The sequence below is a fragment of the Anticarsia gemmatalis genome, chromosome 29, assembly GCF_050436995.1.
Source record: "Anticarsia gemmatalis isolate Benzon Research Colony breed Stoneville strain chromosome 29, ilAntGemm2 primary, whole genome shotgun sequence".
NCBI classification, from domain to species: Eukaryota; Metazoa; Arthropoda; class Insecta; order Lepidoptera; family Erebidae; genus Anticarsia; species Anticarsia gemmatalis.
In genome coordinates, this window is record NC_134773.1 from 2,856,604 (window position 1) to 2,880,103 (window position 23,500).

Sequence of the window (23,500 nt, forward strand, 5' to 3'; positions counted from 1 at the left end):
AACCCTTTTTAATTAACTGTTTTCAGCTAAAAACTGATAAAATATTTATTGTCAGATTAAAAAATGTACACGTGATTATGTAACATCCGTTATGGCGCTGGCATTGTCACATCTGTTTCCTTTGACACTGTGCGTCTGGCGCGGTGCGGTTAGTTCACGGTGTGTGCTGTAGTTTCCATCGGATTTAAAACATGTAAGTAAAAATAAATATATTATTCTACTCTCATTTTAGTTAATATTAAGTTTGTATTGTAGCCGGAGATAAGTTTAATACTATATACAGTGAATTTTTGAAAATTGCCGTCGTATTCCCTTACGTAACGATAATGAAATTATGTTTGCACGTGACCTTGCTCTATATATTATTTTGATATTATATATTTCGTGAACGAAGCATTAGAAAAGGATCAGGATTTATAATGTTCATAATTCCCTGTATTATGATAATTGCATCATTGGAATCTTGAATCTCGGTGGCTGGAACTGACGTACGCCCGGTTCGAAGCAGTATTGATTAATTAAAAAAAAGTTTTTTGTCTATGCGCTATTCTTATGCCATTCGGCAAATTACCGGGAATAATCAAATTGTTTTCAAAAGTCACTAATTTAGTCTAGAAAATATATAAAAACAGCTGAAATTCTTAAATTTTCGTTACCTAACCTTCATTTGTTAGCTATGACAGTTCTGGCAATGGCATTGATTTTCAACTGTTTCGTAATTCATAAAACTGCGTTTTCTTTCAGAATTTTTGTTTTCTTTTTTTTTGGATTTGTCTAATTATACTTAAGTTAGTCATGGTTAGGTAATTTGCTTGGTAACTAGTTAATATTATCCTTTTCGGTTAATAATTAATAATCAAAATTAGAATTAATTTTCACTGTTATTTTGTTGTTAAATAATACTTACTTACAAAAGGTATAGGAACAATAAAACAGCAATTAAAATAAATTATTATTTTTTTCCTTATATGGTGCATATAATTAATCAATAAGTGCATTTGATAAATTTTATCAAATGCTGCACACTTATACAATATTTTACAATAAATAAAAAATATTGCATAGCAACTTACGAGGAAAATGATAAATCACTAATACTTAGTTACAAGAAGGTTGTATATTAATAGAAAGTTATGGGGTCTCCAACCATTGGAAACTAAATGTTAGTGAGTCATTGGGGTCAATGTTTTAGGAAGTGTTATAGCGATATATTACTTTACAATAAATAGATGTTAACTGTATTTTGTGTATGTAGCAATAAGCTTTATTTAATTACATAAAACATCAATAGTTTTTTTTAGTACTTTTATGTTCCCAAATTCTGCATCCGGTCTTTACATAAATTGCACACTTTTTTCAAAATTGATGACTAAAAGCATCACTATATTACATTTTCTTTCTATTAAACATTCAATATTATTGCTGCACTTCAATTTAACTCAATTTAAGTTAAGATTTTTTTGGCCATATTATTTGTAACTTTAAGTTTTTAAACAGCTTTTTTGTTTGACACAAAAGACTAAGGTATATTAGGTATATACTATGCCTATCTAGAATACATTGTCCTTTTATGTGTCAGTCTATAGCATAAAGTTCGCTATGGCATTTACTAACACAAAAACAGCTTAACTATTATGAAGTATATAATTATATACCTAACTGACTCTCTAGAGACTTCTTTCCTAGTATTTAAACTGTAATATCCTAAGTGTATATTATGTAAGCAACTCCAGTTGGTGGCAGTCAGCACTTATTGATTGACCCACTTTACAACATAGACTGTTTCAATACAGTTTTGTTCAGTCTTTAAGTGGTTGTTTAAGACAATCTTATATGAAACTATTTCCGAATAATGAAAAGGGTGTTCCAAAAAGGCTAATTTGATAAAAAAAAATATGAAACTCAAATGATAGTCCTTAAAGTTCTTTATCACTCCTCGAGGGTATGCTAAGTCCTCACACTCTGCACTTGGCCAGTAATGGATACAAAGGCTTAAGCCTTCCTCATTTAAGAAAAGACCTTTGCCCTGCAGTTTGACAGTCATGGATTAAAAAGATGCAAGCTTCCATGATAATTAAATATGCTGACTGCCTTCCATACTTCCAAGGACATGGAAAAAGTTGGCCTTGGTTATTGTTAACTATCCTCATAGTTGTTAAGCTATGTCAAAGGCCTTCGGGGTGGCTTGAACAACTTTGAAGTAAGGTTGATCACTAACCGTATGAAAAAGAAAATATAGACACTTCACAATGATGCGGAGATATTTTATGTTGCCTTCTATTAATTACATTTATATTTCAATATTTTTCATTCGTACATAATATATTATTAGATTTTAAATTAATATTTAATAAATCAATGTAAATAGTAATTAGCAATTATCCATATGATGTGTAACTAAATATAAAAAATGTTAAGTTATAAATGTATTGAGATCTCTGTGTTATTTGTATTGTATTGTTTCAGAATAATGTTCTCGTCCCTATTAGACGTGGCGCGGAACTCGCCGTTCCGCAGCCCCATCGCCTCTGCCCAGTGCCAGGCTTCCACACCCGCCATTGAAAGCTCACAGGTAAATACTTAGCTACTGCATTTGTTACAAAGGATATATGTAGGTTTAACAATATGATTTTTTATTTGTTTATCATTTTATCTTAGGACCTGCTACCATCCCCGTTAGAAACCTACCTTTTGTATAAAAGACACTCTGCAATAATATCACTGTTTTAAAATGATTATCGCAATTTCTACAAATATTACAATGAGAATGGGTTGATCGAAATTTAAACTTTTTGTCTAAATTAGACCTTTCTTAGCTGATGGCTTGATGTTTAGCAGTGAAGAAGAAAAGGCCTTGCAAAGAATTTAATTTCCTAAGAAAGTTACCTATCATATTTTTAAATTTTATGTTATTTAGTTCAAAAGTTCACTTAATATTAGTTAGAATAGATATTAGGAGGATTTTGTCTGTGTTGCCCGATGATGAGAACTCATGCCGGAGGGGGGGTTGTTGCGTGACGTCGTCTGACGTCGCACATTTGTGACGTCTTGTGTTGAGCAACGTGGGTGACGTCACGCGGCGGCAGTTGCCCTGTGACCAGTAGATTATGAGAGCTGAGGGCTTAACACATAAGGAAATTATAAATTGATAGTCGGATCGTCTGTTGAACGCAATAATGAAGAGATTTATGACAAAAAAATCTTGAAATTTTAAAGATGTCTACAAAAATTTCCTTAGTTCTCATCAAATGGTCCAAAAGGTCCAAGTAAGTAGGTAGTATTTTTTCGTTTGAGTTTTTAACCCTCTCGATACTATTGATGTAAAAAAATATTATTTGTCTGTACAGAGCGGAATGGCGGCCGCCGCCGAAGTGCAGGGTGACTCCTGCGAGTTCGCTTCCGGCAAATACTTCGCCCTCTGCGGGCTTGGCGGTATCCTGTCTTGCGGTAAGTGCTACAACTTTTACAGAAAATCATGCAACAAATTGTATTGATGTCATACAACTTGTACAGAAAGTCCAGAAATTCACGCATCAAATTTTACTGCTATGCTACAAAGGAGAAAAATTCTTAGCATCCTCATGATTAGCCTAGCCTTTCTTCCAACTAAGATGGAGTCGGCTTCCAGTCTCACCAGATGTAGCTGAATACCAGTATTTTACATGGAGCGACTGTCTATCAAATGTCCACAACCCACAGTAAGGAGATATGTGCTGTATATAGATTCTACCGCTTTGGCTGATGAACACGAATGCTAAATGGACTTCCGGATTTAAGATATTCTGGTCGAGCCATTAGCCTATCATCACAGTCAAGTAATCTTGTGAGCATTGTCGTATTGGCAACTTATTTACATATTCACATACTTTTTTGTCATCTTTACGCCATATTTTAGTACTACAGTACTGGGTAATGTGTTTTATGATGATGGAATGAAAGCCACATCGAATTTTTTTTGCGTGAATTTCTGGACATCACATTAATTATTAATTATTTCCAATAAATCGCAAAATTAGTCGATTGTCTAAATAATGCAGTGAAACTTGCCCGATGATGAGAACTCATGCCGGAGGGGGGGTTGTTGCGTGACGTCGTCTGACGTCGCACATTTGTGACGTCTTGTGTTGAGCAACGTGGGTGACGTCACGCGGCAGCAGTTGCCCTGTGACCAATAGATTATGAGAGCTGAGGGCTTAACACACACTTCAAACACTACACTAGTATATTATTAGAGATATCACTAATAGCTAAGCTTTATGTTAAACTAGCGACCCGCCCCGGGTTTACCTTTAACAAATTATACATTATAAGCGCTAAGGAATCGCTCTATCTATTGAAGAAAACCGCATCCTTTTGGCGAGGGACTGTTATAGTGATCTATGGAATCAAGTCTACGGCTAATAACGTTTTTAAATCTAATATTTAATTCATTCAAAATCTTTCTAAGAATGTTTCGACAATAATCTTCTCTTCCGGGAAATAGGCACGTGAAGTCTTCCCACGCAAAGTTAGGTAATGTAAATACGGTATTCTTAGTATAGTCGCACTTGCCTCCACCCACGACTTTTCTCACGTGAAAACGATTAGACTTCCCAATATTTACAACAATACATTCCTTGGATGGTGATAACCCTGAAATAAAAGATACAAAATTCTAAGTAAGGATCGTAGCTCACATAACAAATCGTAAGTGAAACGGATCAAACCTGTATCACTTCTAGGCTTTCGGTATTAGTATTAAATTCTATACTGTCACACTTATTAATTAATTGGCTTTATAGCACCGCTTCGTAGACACTTAGACGATTAGATCAATCAACTATCTAGTAACCGTAGGTGTTGTGTCATCGCCTAATCTTTGTTTCATTTTGACGTCTTTACTAGGCTAGGTTTATAAAGAAAAGGATAATATAATAATAATATTGTTATGTACTTAATGTAGATTTTAAACGATCTAATTCACTTACCCGAGTGAAGCTCAAATAGTTCACTGCCACAACAAAGTAAAGTGCCCTTTTCCCAAAAAAATCTAGGTTCCAAACATTTATGTGTGCTTAGACCTTAATTTCAAAAGTTAGTTTATTCTTTTCTACATGTCAGGGCTGTCGAAACAGTCAAATAGTTTCGTTTTATAAACAATTTCCACAGCTGATTTTCCCCACAAATAGCTAGTGACGTGATCAGTAGAGACAGTGACAGCAAGGCCATGCGTCGACATCGGAAGGCCGATCATTTTCCATTGATTCTCATAAGGTTTCCGACGGTGTAAATATGTTTACTTTATCTTGTTTTATAGAGATAATATCAAGAATTTTATCCGATAATAGGCTAGACAGTTGTACCTGCAGTGCTACGAAAATTATCTTATTTAATATTGTTCGTGTTTACATAACTTTGGTAGATTTTCAACATTAGATTAGATTACAAGTCGCCCGCGACTTCGTCCGCGCTGAAACCCTTCCCTTGTAAATCCCGATCCCTCAGGAACTCCGGAATAAAAACTAGCCTATGTGTTATTCTGGGTCTTCAGCTATCTACATAATTTCATCGTAATCGATTCAGTAGTATTTGCGTGAAAGAGTAGACCCATTGATGAGCAAGGGTCTCCTCCCGTAATGAGGGAGAGGTTTAGGCCTCGAGTCTACCCGGCTGGCCCAGGGCGTGTCTGGAACTTCGGATACCTTTAAGAAGTGTTCTGAAGAACCATTAGAAATCAAATTTTGAACCAAAAGTTCGACAGTTAGTGCATTTAACGATAGCTTTGCAATAACGTATTGTTAACCAAGAGAGTTTGAGATACTGTAGTTTAGTTACTAGGCAACTAATATTATCTTTAAACTACTATAGTCGGCCTATCCATTGCTAAAAATAGTCAATTCTTCTTCTTGTCGTATGGTTAGTGGTCAACCTAGTGTCAAAATTGTTCAACCCGCCCGAAGGCCTGTGACGTAGCTTAATGACTGTTATCTTAATTAACTACAACCGGGGCCTACTTTTTACGTGCCATCCGAAGCACGGAGACGGTTCAAATACCACTATGCGATCGCCCATCTAGTCTAGATAGTTTATTGAAAACGGCTATTATCTAACTAACTTCCAATACCATAGTTTGTTTACGTAATTCGAATAACATATTTTACAAAGCGTTTTTTCACTTAGCAGCTTGGGAAAGACGTCTGTTCTGCCTATTGTACGTGGCATAGAGCCAAAGGTCGAATTCCATTAACGAAATTAAAGCGGGCCATTACCGGTTTATACTTAGTAACGAATTGTATGATTTATAAAAATAATGTCTTGTTTTTGTCTTAGAAGATAAATAGTAATTATTTGAATAATATTGTTGATAACTAGCGGTCGCCCGCTACTGCGTCCGTGTGGACTAAAGATTTCTCGTTTCCGTTCTTTTCATATATAAACGTCTTTCCTTCTTTTTACTTCCTTCGAGAGGGAATTTCCAACAATCCTCTCTTTGTGCTTCTCTATACTTTCTAAGGAATCTTCATAGCAGATTAATTCACCTCTGTACTCCATAATTTAAACGATCAATTTAACTTCCATGGAGTGGCGAAACATAGTTACACCTACTTAATCTGAGACTGACCTTCGTAGCATATTATTATTATTCTTGCAGTTTTTCCCAAAATACTAACTCCAAAAAACGCAATTTGTGGTTATAAGAGAAAGAAATTAACCTTAAGTAAATAAGTACCCCCCATGGTAATGAAAAATAACACAATCCATTATGTAGAAACAAGTGAAAATACACATTGATAAGTTATCAATGAGTTGCATTATCGTAATCAGGCTTTGTCCGTGATTGAATACATTGATAACCGGTGTCAGTAATCCGTTAAGTAATCTCAGTTATGTGGGACAAATGTTCAAGGGCTTATGTATTTTAGATTATTTATCTGAGAATGTGAATGGAGTAAAAAAAATTGGGATAGTCATATGTGACGTTCTTATGGTTTCTTATTTAAATAAAAACATAAGCACGCGATAACGTTTTGTCACATGTGAAAATTTTACACAATTTTATGGGCTGAATTAATAAATAGAATCATATGTAAGCCTTAAAAAATGTTATTTATAAAGAAGTTGTTTCCATGGAAATATATTATGGACGTTATTTGGTCTCTATCTACCCAAATGAGAGAATAGCGAGATTTATGGCTGTTATCCATCGCATGAGTCTGTCTGTCCTCCTAGAGCTTTCCCTAACTTTTAGAGTTGAAATGTGCCATGTGTTAATTCAGGTTGTGAATTATCCATGCACCAAATTTAATTAAAATACAAGCGTCCGTACGTTTTGCGTGAAATAATAATAAATGTAAATACACCCAGAAAAAAAGAGGATAATAATTCCTAAGGCAGCATTAGCGTGTACCTCTTTTCTATGTGGCTGCCTTTCCTTTACAGTTTTTCAATCTTTCTTATTTAAAGAAAAACATAAGCACGCGATTACGTTTTTGTGACGTCACATGTGAGAAGTTCACACAATGTTATGGGCTGAAATCTATACTATCTATCTATACTAATATTATAAAGCTGAAGAGTTTGTTTGTTTGTTTGTTTGAACGCGCTAATCTCAGGAACTACTGGTCCGATTTGAAAAATTATTTCAGTGTTAGGTAGCCCATTTATCGAGGAAGGCTATAGGCTATATATCATTACGCTACGACCAAAAGGAGCGGAGTAGCAACGAAAAATGTTACAAAAACGGGGAAAATTTTGACACATTCTCTCTTATGTTGCAAGCGAAGTTGCGCGGGTCAGCTAGTAATTAATAGAATGATACGTGAGCTTTAAAAAATGCTATTTGAAAATAAGTTGTTTCCATGCGAGTAACAAAGTTCCAATTATATTATTGTACAATCAAGCACGTGATGTAACGTCAATCACTTTCACATGATCGATCAATGATAGAACGATAGCTTTATCTTGCCAAATATTTATATATTATGTCTTACAATGTCACATAATTATTTATATTTAATGCTGCGCTCTTTATCTCCGCTAAAATAAATAAAAAGTTAATCCATTGCTGTCTTCTTAAATGATTCTTAATTCTGAATTTTGTACGATGTTTTTCTTTGCCAGAGATATATGTGGACGATTAATTTAACATATTTAGCTGAACTAGTCAATTTAAGGCTCCTAATCTTGTAAATAGAATATCCTAATCTCATATAAGCTATAATCTAGACATAATGATAAAATTTTAATAACTTTCCTTACCTGAAATACCTGAAAAAGGTTACTGAGTTTGCCACTACTCCAATATAAGATCCTTTTGTTTCTATAACTTAGTAAGCAATAAATGATTTGAATTTAAATGCGAAAGTTTGTGAGGATACATACATGTTTGTTACTCTTTCATGCAAAAAGTGCTGAACGGAATATGAAATTTATCATATACGTAGTTTATAACCAGTTCTTGGAGGTATGCAAAGGCCCCAAGCAGCACTTTGAAAGCGTGGTGGTGGACTCAAGGCCTAACCTCTCCCTCATCACGGGAGGAGACCCCTGCTTAGCAATGGGTTAAATTTATAATTTACTAGTTTTTATTCGCGACTTCGTCGCCACCTAAATTTTCCCATGGGAATGCGTCATTTTCCCGGGGTAAAAAGTAGCTTATGTCCTTTCTCAGGTATCAAAATATCTCCATACCAAATTTCAAGCAAATTGGTTCAGTAGTTTAGGCGCGATTCAGTAACAGACAAACAGACAGACAGAGTTACTTTCGTATTTATAATATTAGTATGGATTGGATGTGATTTTTATGAACCTAAGCACACAGGTAGTTTGTAATCTGAATGATCACAAAGTGCTACTTTTATCAAACGACATCGCGGTCGTCCTAAGGTAGTCCCCAATATTTTTCTCGTGGTACTGACAACTTAATAGTGTTAAACGTGCGCCAAACACATTTCAAACTATTATTATCTGCACGTGTTGGTACTGTGATCTCTGACCAAATAGATAAATAATCACATACTATACGTCTACTAGTAGCGTGTTATCGTAGAAGTTTATTGATAAACGATAACTATTGTATTGACAAACTAAACTGAAATACAGTTTTGTAATTCCATTTGTTCTGCTAGAAATATAGTTTCATTGTTGTTGATTTGCGATAAATATTATGTACTCGTCACTTTCATGCAGGTAGAAAGTAGAATGATGAGTATTTGCGGGACAAACAGATTTCGAAGGAAAGAGGGGAGACCTTTGCCTAGAATTAGGAAAATAAAAAAAAACAATAATCTCTTCTAGACTTAATAAGACGTGAAAAGTAATCAGTTTTCCTAATTCTGACATGTTTTAGTCAACTATTTTGATTATTTAATACTAGCTGACCCGCGCAACTTCGCTTGCGTCACATAAGAGAGAATGAGTCGTAATTTTTCCCGTTTTCGTAACATTTCTTACTGGTACTCTGCTCCTATTGGTCGTAACGTGATGATATATAGCCTTCCTCGATAAATTGACTATCTAAGACTGAAAGAATTTTTCAAATCGGATCAGTCGTTCCTGAGATTAGCGCGTTTAAACAAACAAACTCTTCACCTTTATAATATTAGTATAGATTTTACATTGCTTGTAATTTACGTAAAAATCATTCAGTGATTGTTGCTTGGAAGGAGTAAGAAACATATATCCTTAAATAATATAAGATTTAGCTAAATGTTCCTTTTTACCGTACAGAATCGATCTCGCGACCACTCCCATACATAAGTCATTATGTAATATGATTTATGAATTACTGTAACGTTATCGCTGCAATTTCGCACGACACTGATAACCGGTGATAATGATGATAACAAATATAATTCGCGCGGTGACACACTGCTTCACTTTTTATTATGTAATCTATACTATTTCTTGCTAAAGTTGTCTTAACGCAACTTTGCCGATATCGATGTTTGTTGGGGAAATAACATATTTTCTCGTGATAAAATATATTTTAATCCATAATCCTATGTCACAACAAAATTGTCGGATGACCTGCGCGTAAAAATTTGTATTTCATATATATTTAAGGAATGAAATTTAAATAAAGCTGCTAGCTTCGAAATCCGTAATGTTCCAACAATAACGCGGGAGAATAGAAAATTTGAGACCAAGGAAGATATACTCGAGATAGTTAAGACTTTGACGAAGACTATCGAAGTTGAGATACAGGACTTTAACATAAGAGATGTTTATAGGATTAATTCGAATAAGGACGGTAATAAACCTATCTTAGTGGAACTGAATAGTGTTATAAAGAAAGAAGAAATAATACAAGGTGTGAAGAGTTTTAACGGGAAGAGGAATAATATTGAAAAATTGAACACAAGTCACATGAATATCACCGGTCCTACTAGGCCTATATTTGTCTCCGAAGCCCTAACAATAAAAGCCCAAAAGCTCTTTTATGCAGCTCGTCAGTTCGCTCGTGAAAATGGATTCTCCTATTGCTGGACGTCAAGAGGCGTAATTTATGTACGTAAAGCAGAAGGTGAGCCCCCCATACGAATCCAAGCAGAAACTGATTTTCATAGAATAAGCATCAAAAAATGACTAGTACGCTTCAGTTATATCGCTTTACAATTAAGTTCTATTTTAACGTTACACTTCAAAACTGTTGATTTTCATATAGTAAGTTTTATATACCATATTTATGTTAAAATTGTACGATGCTTTTCATTTGTGAAATATTTCACCAGATTATGTCAGTTTAAACCTCACATATCATCGAATATTTTTATTTATTCCAATAACTTTATTTTACTTGGTATAACCCCGTCGCCTTTACATATACAAAACCATTATTCGAAAACATATTCCCATCAGAAATCAATAACAGAATTTCACACACGTTTTGCTGTAAATATTATACTTTACATGCCATTATTTCAATTTAATCGCATATTAGATAAAGTTATTTATGGTAACACCATTTCTTTGCGATGTATAACCCAATTATACATAGACACACTCATATTTACTACACAACATATACACATACACTATTTCTACTCAATAACATATTCTCGATATAACATGAAGTACTTATCTAAAACTCTCCTGAGTACTAAACTCTCGAAATCTTTAGAGCAATGTCAGCTAATTATGGTCATCATTAATTTCAATCACATTCAATCATTTAAATGATTTTATTGCTAGTATAGATGATTATAATGTATCAGGTTCCCATAGATGTGTCCCAGAACAATGCAAAAGCCTTATTAAATTAGGTAGCTTCACAATATTGTCACAAAACATACGCAGCATTACGGCAAATATTTCTGGTTTACATACGCTGCTGGCCAGATTATCTATGTCACAGGATATTATTATATTGACTGAATGTTGGTTAGCGTGTAATCCCAACATACCTGCACTGGATGGATACAATCATTATACAACCTCGAAATCATACAATAAGAGCGATGGGGTTGTTGTGTATATAAAATCCAATATGACTAATGTTACTATATCCGAACCTAACTTATTAGATGCTAATTGCTTACAAATAAGAATTGGGAATGATATATGTATACTTGCTATATACAGACCACCGTCTTTTAAAGAAATTTCTAACTTTCTTACCACTTTAGACCAAATACTTGACTCAAATAGTTCGTTTCAAAACATAATAAGCATTGGTGACATAAACATAGATATTGCTGATAGCACTTCTGATATAAAAACGCAAGAGTATTTGAATCTAAATGCCAGTCACGGACTCTTACCAGCACACAATATGACCACTCATGGTAAAACTTCGCTGGACCATATCTTCCTTAAAAGTAAATTAAAGGCTGTTTCATTAGTTATTGACTCAACGATCACTGACCATAACGCCATAATGCTTGCTCTCGATAAAGTTAGCTTTGACAAACAACATACCGTTAAAACTAAAATCGATTATAACCGCCTTGGGACTAATTTGCAGAACGTGAACTTCTCGTACACTTATGAATGTACCGATGCTAACTTGGCTTTCGAGTATCTCATTAACACCATTAATAGAGCCATAGAAATAAGTTCCTCGACATACACTGTGCCCCACCGCCTAAGAATTATAAAACCGTGGATAACTCCTGGCGTCCTGAGGTGCATGAGGAATAGGGATAGAATGTTATTAAAAACAAAACGTGAACCTAACAATACAATCCTAAGCACCACTTTTAAAAGATACAAAAATTATTGTTGCACTCTTTTAAAAAATCTTAAAAGACAATACGAGATTAAAGAACTAAGTAAAGCCAAATCAAATCCAAAAAAAATTTGGGATGTTATAAAAGAGGTTACCCACACGAAGAAAACTAAAACGCATGCAAGCGCATTACTCAAAATAAAAAATACTGTAGGCGAGTCTATAGACACTGTTAATGAGACTTTTACGAATATTGGCAGAGACATAGCAAACATGGTACACAAAACATCAAACCACGGTCCAAATCAACCTACCACAATAAGGGAGGATTCGCAATGTAACTCACTTGGATTCTTGGAAACCGATGAGGCAGAAGTCGAACGCTTGATCATGGCTTTGCGCAACGACTGTGCTGTTGGTATTGATGGAATACCAACGAATCTTCTTAAACAATTTAGACCTATTATAGTTCCACCACTTACCTATGCCCTTAACCTATGTATACAAAATGGCGTGTTTCCAAACATATTAAAAAGAGCTGTAATTCATCCGGTGTATAAGTCTGGGGATAGAGATCGTGTTGATAGTTATAGGCCTATTTCAATACTACCCACGTTATCCAAAATCTTAGAAGAAATCATGAACAATCGCCTGAAAGATTTTCTTAGCACCAATAATATCCTAGCTGATAATCAGTATGGTTTTCGAAATAATATGTCTACTAACGATGCTGTTCATGATTTAACTAATTATATTGTTGAGTCTTTGGATAGTACCAGGAAGTGTGTTGGAATTTTTCTGGATCTAGCCAAGGCATTCGACACGATTTCTATCCCTATACTAATAAAAAAGCTAGAAAAAATAGGTGTTAGGGACAAACAATTGAAGTTGTTTCAAAGTTATTTAACCAGTAGGACCCAGTGTGTTAAAATAGACGACCTTTTCAGCAAATATCTTCCAATAGAGCATGGTATTCCACAGGGCAGCATTCTTGGTCCTACGCTCTTCTTAATATATGTCAATGACATGTGTAAACTACAGCTTTCGTTGGGAAAACTTTATGCTTTTGCAGACGATACGGCCCTCATTTTTAGTGGAAATACTTGGGAACAGACCTTTAGTGCAGCCCAGGGTGGCATGGACAAAATAACAAATTGGCTAACAATAAACTCACTATCTCTAAACGTTCAGAAAACTAAATTTCTAACATTTAACATAAAAAATCCAGCACCCTTAGGTTCCAACAGTTCATTGACGTTATCGGTACATAGTCAATGTTCGAATACCAATGCTTGCAATTGTCCTGAATTGGAGCATGCTACTACTGTAAAGTACCTAGGTATTATCTTAGATGAGAGACTTAGCTTCTTACCACATATCAAACTCTTGACAGGTAGAATCAGGAAACTTATCTACATATTTAAGCACTTGAGACACGTAGCCGACCCTAAACTCTTGAAAAGTGTTTACTATGCTCTTTGTCAATCGTTGATAGATTACTGTGTCTCCAGCTGGGGTGGTGCTACTAAGAGTAATCTACTACAAGTAGAAAGAGCCCAAAGAGCAGTACTGAAGGTCTCTTATTTCAAGACGTTTCGCTTTCCTACAAGAGAGCTGTACGCTCATTGCAAGGTCCTAACTGTTCGGCAACGTTTTATTCTCCATACAATCCTAAGACAACACTCTTATCTCGCAAAAGTTGGCCATTTCACCACTTCGTCTCAAGGGCAAATAACTCGAAGGCAGCGGCTCCCTCTTGGAGAGACACGCAGAACAGCGTTCTGCCAACGTTTCTTTTGTTTTCTTGGACGTTATTTATATAATAAGGTAAATGGAATCATACATATTAAAAATAAAACTAGGTATGAATGTAAAACAGTCATTACTGATTGGCTCCAACAATTACCCTATGATGACACAGAGAAACTACTCCATGTTATTAGATAAAAATCCACACTCCAAGTACACACGCTTACACACACACATTTCCTCACTCACACTCCCCTATACACTTCAATATACACACTACCACATAAACACATACATTATTGCGATGGGTTAATACAATTTACGCTGATTTTAAAATTTTAAGATTTACTACTGCATGCTCTAAATATTGTTAATTTGTATTTAATTTATTTTATTTCACTTTTATGTTAATATATTATGTCTGAGTTTAATATTGAAATTATGTTCAATTAACGTCAGAATATATGCACAAATGCCGTTTGTGACATCGGAAGGTTGCTGGTACTTATAGCACAGGATCAACCTATTTTAAGTACCAGCCGCACATGCTAATAAAACACTTGTGAAATCAAATGTACAACCTATTGTAAGATATTACTGTGAAATAAATAAATTCATTCATTCATTCATTCATTCAAATATAAATGTATTTATTAATAAAATATAAGCTTACAGTATCACACCAATTTACTTAATTCAATTCCTATACTGATTATACAAAATATTAGAAATTTTATTTAGTATCTAAACAATAAACATAGTAAATAAAATTCTCTTATATCTACACTACATACATAATAGCATTATCAATTTTATCTGTAAGACTTATTAAAATTATTAGGAATATTGTTTAAATCATAGTATCAGCATCCAATCAGAAATGAAAGTCTAAACATATAAAATATGTTGTTTCGCAGGTATCACACACACAGCGGTAGTGCCCCTCGACTTGGTGAAGTGCCGTCTCCAGGTCGACGCGGACAAGTACAAGAATGTTGTGAACGGGTTCAGAGTGTCCGTCCGCGAGGAGGGCATGAGGGGGCTCGCCAAGGGATGGGCACCCACCTTCATTGGATATTCTCTTCAGGTAAATAGCTCAATTATGGCCTATTACCGCATGGGCTGTGTGTTAGTAGTTAAATAGTGCTAGACTTAACCTTTAATTATGGCCTATGACCGCATGGGCTGTGTGTTAGTAGTTCAATAATGCTACACTTAACCCCGGTTTCTGAGTACATTTAGCGGTAGTTTATCTATTCAATAGCTTTTTTTATTTGAGTTTAATAATGAATAGATAAACTACCGCTAAATGTACCTCGGAAACCGGGGGTTAGATATGTACCTTAATGAAATCTTTATAATCTGTAAAAAAAATAATGTATAATCCTTAATGAAACATAATTAATTTGCCTGCAAAGCTTTAACTTTAAAATAAGAAATGTATGAAGTTTTACAATTACTAATTAGGCAGGCAATTCCTAAAATGTAAAGTTAACTTGAACCATTATTTGTTGCTGTATAAATACATTTAAAACACGATTTTTGCGAAAATAACTCACAATAATCTCTTAATTTTGTTGATATTTTCACCCAATTTTTGTTTTAACTTCAATATTACATTTTTAAATAACGCTTATTTTGTCATGCTGCAAACTCGATAATCGTTAACAATATTAATTTTACCCCAATGGAGAATGTTACTAGGTATGCCAAATCGCTTTAAATTTTGACACAGTATAGCCTGTATGTATACATATAAACTAGTTTTTGTTTCAGTCAAAAATACCGAATAGTTTTGATTTTATAAGCATTCAAAGTTTCGAAAAATATCGAGTCCCGCTAGCAGCCGCGTGAGCGGCTGTGACGTCATACTACATTGCCGCGCCGCGCGGGCCGCGTCCCGCTTAGTATTTTGGTTGTCTTAGTATAGCTTGCGTAGTAGTTTGTTGTGTTTTCGTCCGCTTATGTATAAAATAACTTATAATAATAGTAAATACTATTCGATTAATAAAATGGATAAAGGATTTGAAAAAGGGCAATCGGATAAACTACCTAAAATAAATGGAATAATGGTTGCGAATTATTTTGTGAAACAAATTGAGCTTTTATTGCCTGCAAAATCCTACTTAATATTATAAATGTGAAAGTTTGTGAGAATGTACATATGTATGTATGTCATCGTATGTACGTATGTTTGTATGTATGTACATATGTATGTATGTATGTACGTATGCGTGTACGTACGAGTACGTATGTGTGTACGTACGTACGTATGTATGTATGTACGTATGTTTGTATATGTATATATGTATATACGTATGTATGTATGTAAGTATGTACGGATGTTTGTTACTCTTTCACGCAAATTTGACTGAACCGATTACGATGAAATTTGATATATGTATAGGTAGCTGAAGACCCAGAATAACACATAGACTACTTTTTATCCCGGAGTTCCGAAGGATCGGGATTTACGCGGGAAGGGTTTCCATGCGGACGAAGTCGCGGGCCGCTTCTAGTATATTATAAGTACCTAATATGTTAGATATTTACGATCACTGCATATTATAATGAAACAATTTTTAACCGAAATAATCGCGTACTTATTGATTTTACATTTTTCCTGCCACAGTAAAATCAATAAACTCGCGATCAATCCGGTTAGAAATTGTTTCATTATAAGATGAAGTTATTTATTATTCCTTATGTACTTACCTACATAAAATTAAATTACATTTAGGCACAATATATGATTTCCTAGTATTTGAATTGAACATTTTTAAAAGTATTTAGGAATAATTTCAACGCATTGAGCGCGCGACCGTAAGCGGACTGTGTGAGCCAGACTGAGCAAGTGTAGAGTGACGTCACACCGTCACCGAGAGCTAGCGTCGTGCGGTTACAACTTGTTTTACTTATAAATCGAAAACTAATTGACGTATCGAAGTAATTCTTTCACCAGTATTTTTTATTTTTAAACGAGAATCTGGAGTGCCAGAAATCAAAATTAGGTAACATTCTCCATTCCCAAAAAAACAAAACCTTAATTTCTAACATGATTAAAATTAATAACCAATTGTTCCTACTGAACCGCATGAAAGACAACACTTATTATGAGCAGAAACACTACAAAATACATCCGTCTCGCTCTAACACATACAATAAACAATATGTCTGTCTCAGGGTCTGTGCAAGTTCGGCCTGTACGAGGTGTTCAAAGTGCAGTACTCGAGCATGCTGGACGAGGAGACGGCGTACACCTACCGTACGTTCGTGTACCTGGCTGCGTCCGCGTCGGCTGAGTTCTTCGCTGACATCGCTCTGTCACCCCTTGAGGCCGCTAAGGTATGTATAACGGCTATAAACTGGTATTAAATCCCTGTATTACCGGGATGTAGAATTACGTGACGCACAATTTATCAGACAGCTGTTCCATTATTAGATAATATAATTCAAGAATGATCATCCTAAACAAATTCTGAACAATACTGCTGTAAAAAAAACTCATCTTGTTCAGCAGTCACACAGAAATGGTTTTTGTGACGAAATCTGACTAAAAATCACTTTCAAAGCAAAATATCGCAAATAAACATGGACACTTTGCATGAACATCATCAATGTGTTTACAAAATTATCCATTATCAAAAGATATCCCATAATCTCGACAGATCTGTCTCAAATTTTGATTAGGTTCACATTAGAAAGAAAAAAAATGTTAATGGACTAATTTGCGAATATGTACTGTCTTTAAACAATATATCTTATAAAGTTTACCCTTTTAATACACTTGTGAAGCTGATTTATAGCATAATAAATAGTTGAGTCAAGACAAGAAATAAATAAGATTGCCCGATGACGAAAAAAAAGCGCGATTGAGGGAAGTCGGTGTGCGTTCGTTAGTGATACTGTTTGTATCGCTCTGTGTCTCACAGCGTAGCGGACAAGCGCCGAGGTGGCCCTGTGATCGATGATTATGAGATCTGAGGGCTTGACTATTACAATTAACTAAAGATATGGCTACTACAAATACGACAATATTAATATTAATCAGAAATAATTGTTGTATATCCTTTAAGAGCACCGCACTTAAGAATGCAAATGATATTTTTCCGGAAAACATTATCTGTTTAAACTTATGAGAGAACCAGCCTCTGTAGGTGCCCTAATAAGTAATGGAAAGACTTTTTTTTGACCGGGGGTGTCAGATTCTAAGAAGACTGTTGTTTAGTCGATATTTTTCATTCCTAACTGCAGTGCGGTTTTTTAAACTATACGCCATCTATAGGGAAATAAACAAACATTCTACACTACCAGTTCACAATGTAAAAAAATATTTTTAAACCATTTTTCATTTATAAAAACATGAACAAAAAATCTGAACATCTATAACTGAATAAATTTCCAGGTCCGTATCCAAACCATGCCTGGTTTCGCCAACACCCTGCGCGAGGCGTGGCCCAAGATGGTGCAGAACGAGGGCTACGGCACCTTCTACAAGGGTCTCGTGCCGCTGTGGGGTCGCCAGATCCCTTACACCATGATGAAGTTCGCCTGCTTCGAGAAGACCCTCGAGTTGCTCTACAAGGTGAATATTAGTCTTTCGCTTTATTATGAAATCTACAGAACGTAACTGTTTAATAAAGAATCATCTCAGCAACTTGTAAAAAGAAAGTGGTCGATATTCGACTTAAGTGCGTAGACCATAGAAGTTTTTATTATATAGCAAGAATGACTTATTAATTTTGGAAATTGAGTGAACCACCATATGTAAAAAAAAATGTTTAGCTGACTCATAAGCTGTACTCGAATCTCTAGGTTAACAGTGATATAATAATATTATGTTTAGAATATATCAAATTTAGTAAAATACATCTCAAAAGTATTAATAGATAAAAAAACAACGTAAAATAACACAACTCCAGAACAAATTAACTTCAACTTAATTAAAACTGTATTTTTACCAAAAATCACCATGATTTTGTTCCAAAACTCTAGATAAGAATGAATACGAACTAATACACACCACCTGTTTCAATTATTTACTAAAATGTATATTTGTACCCACAGTTCGTAGTACCCAAGCCCCGTGAACAGTGCACGAAGGGCGAGCAGCTGATCGTAACCTTCGCCGCTGGTTACATCGCCGGTGTGTTCTGCGCCATCGTCTCCCATCCCGCTGACACCGTCGTGTCCAAGCTTAACCAGGTTTGTACACAATCAAATAAATACTATAATTATAATAAGTAATAAATTTAACCCATTAATGTCCAACTACTGGGCAAGGGTCTCCTCCTGTAATGAGGGAGTGGTTAGGCCTTGAGTCCACCACGCTGGCCAAATGCGGGTTGGGGACTTTGCATACCTTGAAGAACTGTTCTAACGATAGACATGCAAGGTTGCATCACGATATTTTCCTTCACCGCTGGAACAATAACTTCGAAAAGTCATTGGTGTTGCCTCGGGTTCGAACCTGCACGAACTAGGAGAGTAACTATTTAAAGTTTTTGGAAGCACCTGAGCTCCTACACCTCGATAATGGATTGGAGAGTGATGAGAACATATAATTATCTCTTTTCTCTACGATCATCAACTAAATACAGATTTTATACATTCTTCTCCTAATTAAAAGACACTGCACCACACTGCACTGGACTCTCTTTTAACGCGAACTTATTTGTAATACAAGACTCCCAATGTTACTGTTGGAGTGAAAAAAACATCTAACTTTATATGACTAGAAATTAAAAAAACAAATCCCTTTCGAAAGGAACCAGTGAAGATAGACTTAAACTACTGAAATTTTAACTGTATATACTTATTTGTAGCTACTAGAACAGTATATTTAACAAATGATGTTATCAATTGCAGGACAAGACCGCGACAGTCGGCTCCATCATCGGCAAGCTTGGTATGGCCGGAGTATGGAAGGGTCTCGGCCCTAGGATCGTGATGATCGGTACCCTCACCGCGCTTCAGTGGTTCATCTATGACGCCGTCAAGGTAACGATAAAATACACTATTATATTTACAATACTGGTTGTCTTGGCATATCGGTAGTGCAGGCAACTGCCTCACCAGCAGGCTAAAAAGCTGAGCTTTTCTGTCAAGAAATTCTCATTGATTGACTAACCCTCGGTTCCTGAGTACATTTAGCGGTAGTTTATCCATTCAATAAAATAGCGTTTTTTATATGATTTTAAACGCTATTGAATAGATAAACTACCGCTAAAACTCAGAAATCGGGGGTAAGTAAAGGTCACTATTTGTAGTGCCTAAAAAAAACACGTAAAAATGGAAATTAGAGAACTTGTGTGGTATATGATCGCATGTTTTGCATTGATGAGCATAGTCACCACACTACTATCACTGTTCTTTGTCGTGGGTTCGAATCCCAGTGCTTACACTGTCTGGTTTCCACACAAGCTGCAAAAGTGATTTAATGTCAATATTTTTTTACGCATTTCTTGCTAAATTGTGTGCAAATAAATAATATGTGTGATGACTTGACGAGCATGAATATCTGTTCTAAAATGCATGAAACTTAATCTATACAAAAGTGTGTATGAAAAAGTATATTTATCAATTTGTCTGTCAAACATAGTAGCTAGTAATACCAGCTCAGCTTAGTTTGAGACTATATGACCGTGTGTGGTTTTATTAAAAAATGCCTGCGTTTTACTATGATTATGAATACTAACCAATTGTTCCTACTGAAATAACTTTGTGGACACGTTTTTAATATGAGAAAACCTCCCTAAAATAATAAAATAAACATATATCAAGCAGAATACTTAGTTATTATATTTTTCTAGGTATGGCTCCGCATGCCCCGACCACCGCCAGCTGAGATGCCCGAGTCTATGCGCAAGCGACTAGAAGCCGAGGAGGCCGGCAAATCTAAGTGAAAATATTAGCATTAGTTAGTTATTACGCATCGCGCGCGTTTGTCTAGGATTGCTATTAGAACTTTACATACTTAAGTCTGTTGACATTTTATTGGTATAGGTCATATTGGTCTAAAAATAGGTCTTTTGGGTCTAGTACTGCCTGTACGAACTAATATACTGCCTTATGTAAGCATGGATTATATTTTGTCCCTTTCTATTAAGTTTGAAACTGTATGCATGAGAGAGATAAAACACTAACCTAATCTGAGCTTACATGATTTTTGACAAAATTAATTTTTTAGTCCAATGTGAATTTATACTGTATTTTAAAAAGGTCTTATTGAAGTGGCGTTAAAACTTTCTAGTAACAACCCTAGCGTTGATATTGTCTATGATATTGTGAGGTCATGATATTTTATGGTCCATTGGCCCTATGGCCTATGGTAGGCCGCTATGGTCGTGCGCGCGATGTTAGCAAAACTGTTCCAGACACCGCCACGCAGTATGTAGTACATTGTGATTACCATGTTACAGTATATTATATAAGTAAATGATCATGTTAAATTATTTTTTTTGGAAATAAAAAATATTATTTTTATTTTATTTTCATTTTTTTTCTTTCGTGGTTCTCTTTATGTAAATATCGAGTTGCGTGTTATTTATTTACGATTGTATGTATGCCGATGATCATTGAATAAAATTGATAGATCCATTGCTTGTTTTAATATCAATTGAATTCAATTAAACGCAAGTATCACATTATAACCAAGGTAACTGCGGTTGTGGAGGTCCAATAGGTAGTTTTGCATGTAATATACTGGTACTCAGCTGCATCCGGTGAGACTGGAAGACTGAAGAAATGCAAGGCTGATGATGAATTTAACACTTTGCAGAAACTTAGTAATATGGGAGAGTTTCCAATCACACAACCAGCACCTATTCAATCTATTTGCAGATCTAGGAATTTTCAATAACATTGGATCCCTGCAGCGTCGTCTACCAAACAACAGTACTTCAATTCTAGAGAAAATGGAGTCTGAAACAAAATATTGATATATTATTACTTTTACAACCTTGTTACAAAGGAATTATACTCGAGGTAAGTCGTGTGTAAGTTTTTTCCAAGCCTTTATTATATCTCATATTGTATTGTATCTTGGGATCTACTATAGAACTTATTATTCTGTGATCTCGGTATCCCAGGACTGTAATGCATATGACAGACTGATGGGCTCAATTCGTTATTGAAAGTAAATTCCGAACGCGTAGCTACAAGAAATAAAGTATATTCGCTTGTCAAATCATCTGTAAGAAAACTATACTTTTGCTAATCTTCCGATACGGCTAGAATTTTAACGGGACTTTCTCAGACGGAATATAAATACGGAAACGGAATTATATATCGAAGACGCTCAGGATTTGATGTATTTATTAGCTGGCATGCATTTTGATGTTTCCAAAGCAATACGCAGTCTATACCAGGCACAAGTAAAGCCACGTTACAAAAAACGGCTGCATTAAATGTAGAACCATCATAACTCCAGATACTGAAGTCATTATAACACTAAAGTTATTTTCTTTGTAGAATCTAATAAATCGTTGCTTTTAAAACAAAAGGGCCACAAATCAAAGAAAAAAATAATTCTCTTCATTATACAAAATTGCAATTTTATCGGGCTTATAAAAAAGACTAAAGTAATTTTTTTTTTGCTTAATGTGGCAAATTATTAGAAGTCTTTTTAAAATAAAAATTACAATAAAAAGGAATTTGAATCATTATATTCGTGGCCTTTTTGTTTAAAAGCAGCGATATATGCATTATTATCTGAATAAATATTTATTTATATTAAACTGAATGTGTAATAATTAGGTGAAATATTCAGTAGGTACTAGCATGATAATTAAATTTACCCGCATACCTACTATTTAGTTGCACGTTTTTGAACCAAGTACTCGAGTTCTAGTTAGAAACAATTTTTTTTTATTGACAGAAAAACTAAGCAAATAGAAAAGTTAAGATTAAAAGCCCTTGTTTCGAATAATAATTGCGCCATAAACTAAATATTTAGTCTATGGTATATTAAGCTGTCATTTTTTTACCGGCCATTCCATTTTCAAATTGTCTGCGCTCTGGTAAGTTTGCTATCTGCCAGTTTCATTTTTAATTTACCGAAATTAGTAAAAATGTGATTTAGCTTGAAGATAATCGATTTGCTAACAACGATCATGAGTTTTATTTTGGTAAAATAGCTTTTATTTAAATTTCTTTTCACTTCCGCCACGAGGTACCTTTGACCTCATTTCAGTTGAAATACTCACATTTTTTAATATTCATAGTTTCGTTTTGCATTCAACACTTTTGTATTTTATGTTTTGGCTTAGCTTAATACGTAATTATCGCAATTTAAAAGTTTTTTTTTTCAAATGTGGGTAGGTAGATACATGATCGGCGTGGCTTCGCAAAGCTGTATTTAGCTTATATTCACGTTTAAATTTTATTTTGGTCGTTTATTTAATGTCTTTGCTCAACTTATTATCTAATTTAAAGTAGTTTTTTGATTATCTTTTTAACTTCGGTGGATAAGTACATAACTGTCCAGCTTTCGCGAAATTTCTTACTGTTAAGTTTATAATATTTCAAAAAATATGTAGATTTTTTTAATTATAATATTAAGTTAACTTGGTACTACTGTTGAACATTATTCTTTGGATCAGT

The 23,500-nt window shown here is 34.7% G+C and overlaps 1 protein-coding gene across 1 annotated transcript; it reads left to right on the forward strand.

Moving 5' to 3' along the window:
- The first annotated feature begins 33 nt into the window (after nt 1-33).
- LOC142985014 (phosphate carrier protein, mitochondrial-like) lies at nt 34-21,387 on the forward strand. The gene is made up of 9 exons (XM_076132927.1): nt 34-193; nt 2,467-2,572; nt 3,348-3,447; nt 14,815-14,984; nt 17,081-17,242; nt 18,303-18,482; nt 18,965-19,102; nt 19,766-19,897; nt 20,710-21,387. The coding sequence occupies exons 2-9, from the start codon at nt 2,471-2,473 to the stop codon at nt 20,800-20,802; spliced, it is 1,077 nt and encodes a 358-aa protein (XP_075989042.1). The 5' UTR covers nt 34-193; nt 2,467-2,470; the 3' UTR covers nt 20,803-21,387.
- The last annotated feature ends 2,113 nt before the right edge of the window (nt 21,388-23,500 follow it).

Excerpts from the sequence above, each read along its gene's own strand:
- LOC142985014 (XM_076132927.1), top strand. The coding sequence starts at position 2,471 with ATGTTCTCGTCCCTATTAGACGTGGCGCGGAACTCGCCGTTCCGCAGC. Across the intron at positions 14,985-17,080 it reads TCATTGGATATTCTCTTCAG|GGTCTGTGCAAGTTCGGCCT; the intron begins GTAAATAGCTCA and ends TGTCTGTCTCAG. Across the intron at positions 18,483-18,964 it reads CCCTCGAGTTGCTCTACAAG|TTCGTAGTACCCAAGCCCCG; the intron begins GTGAATATTAGT and ends TTGTACCCACAG.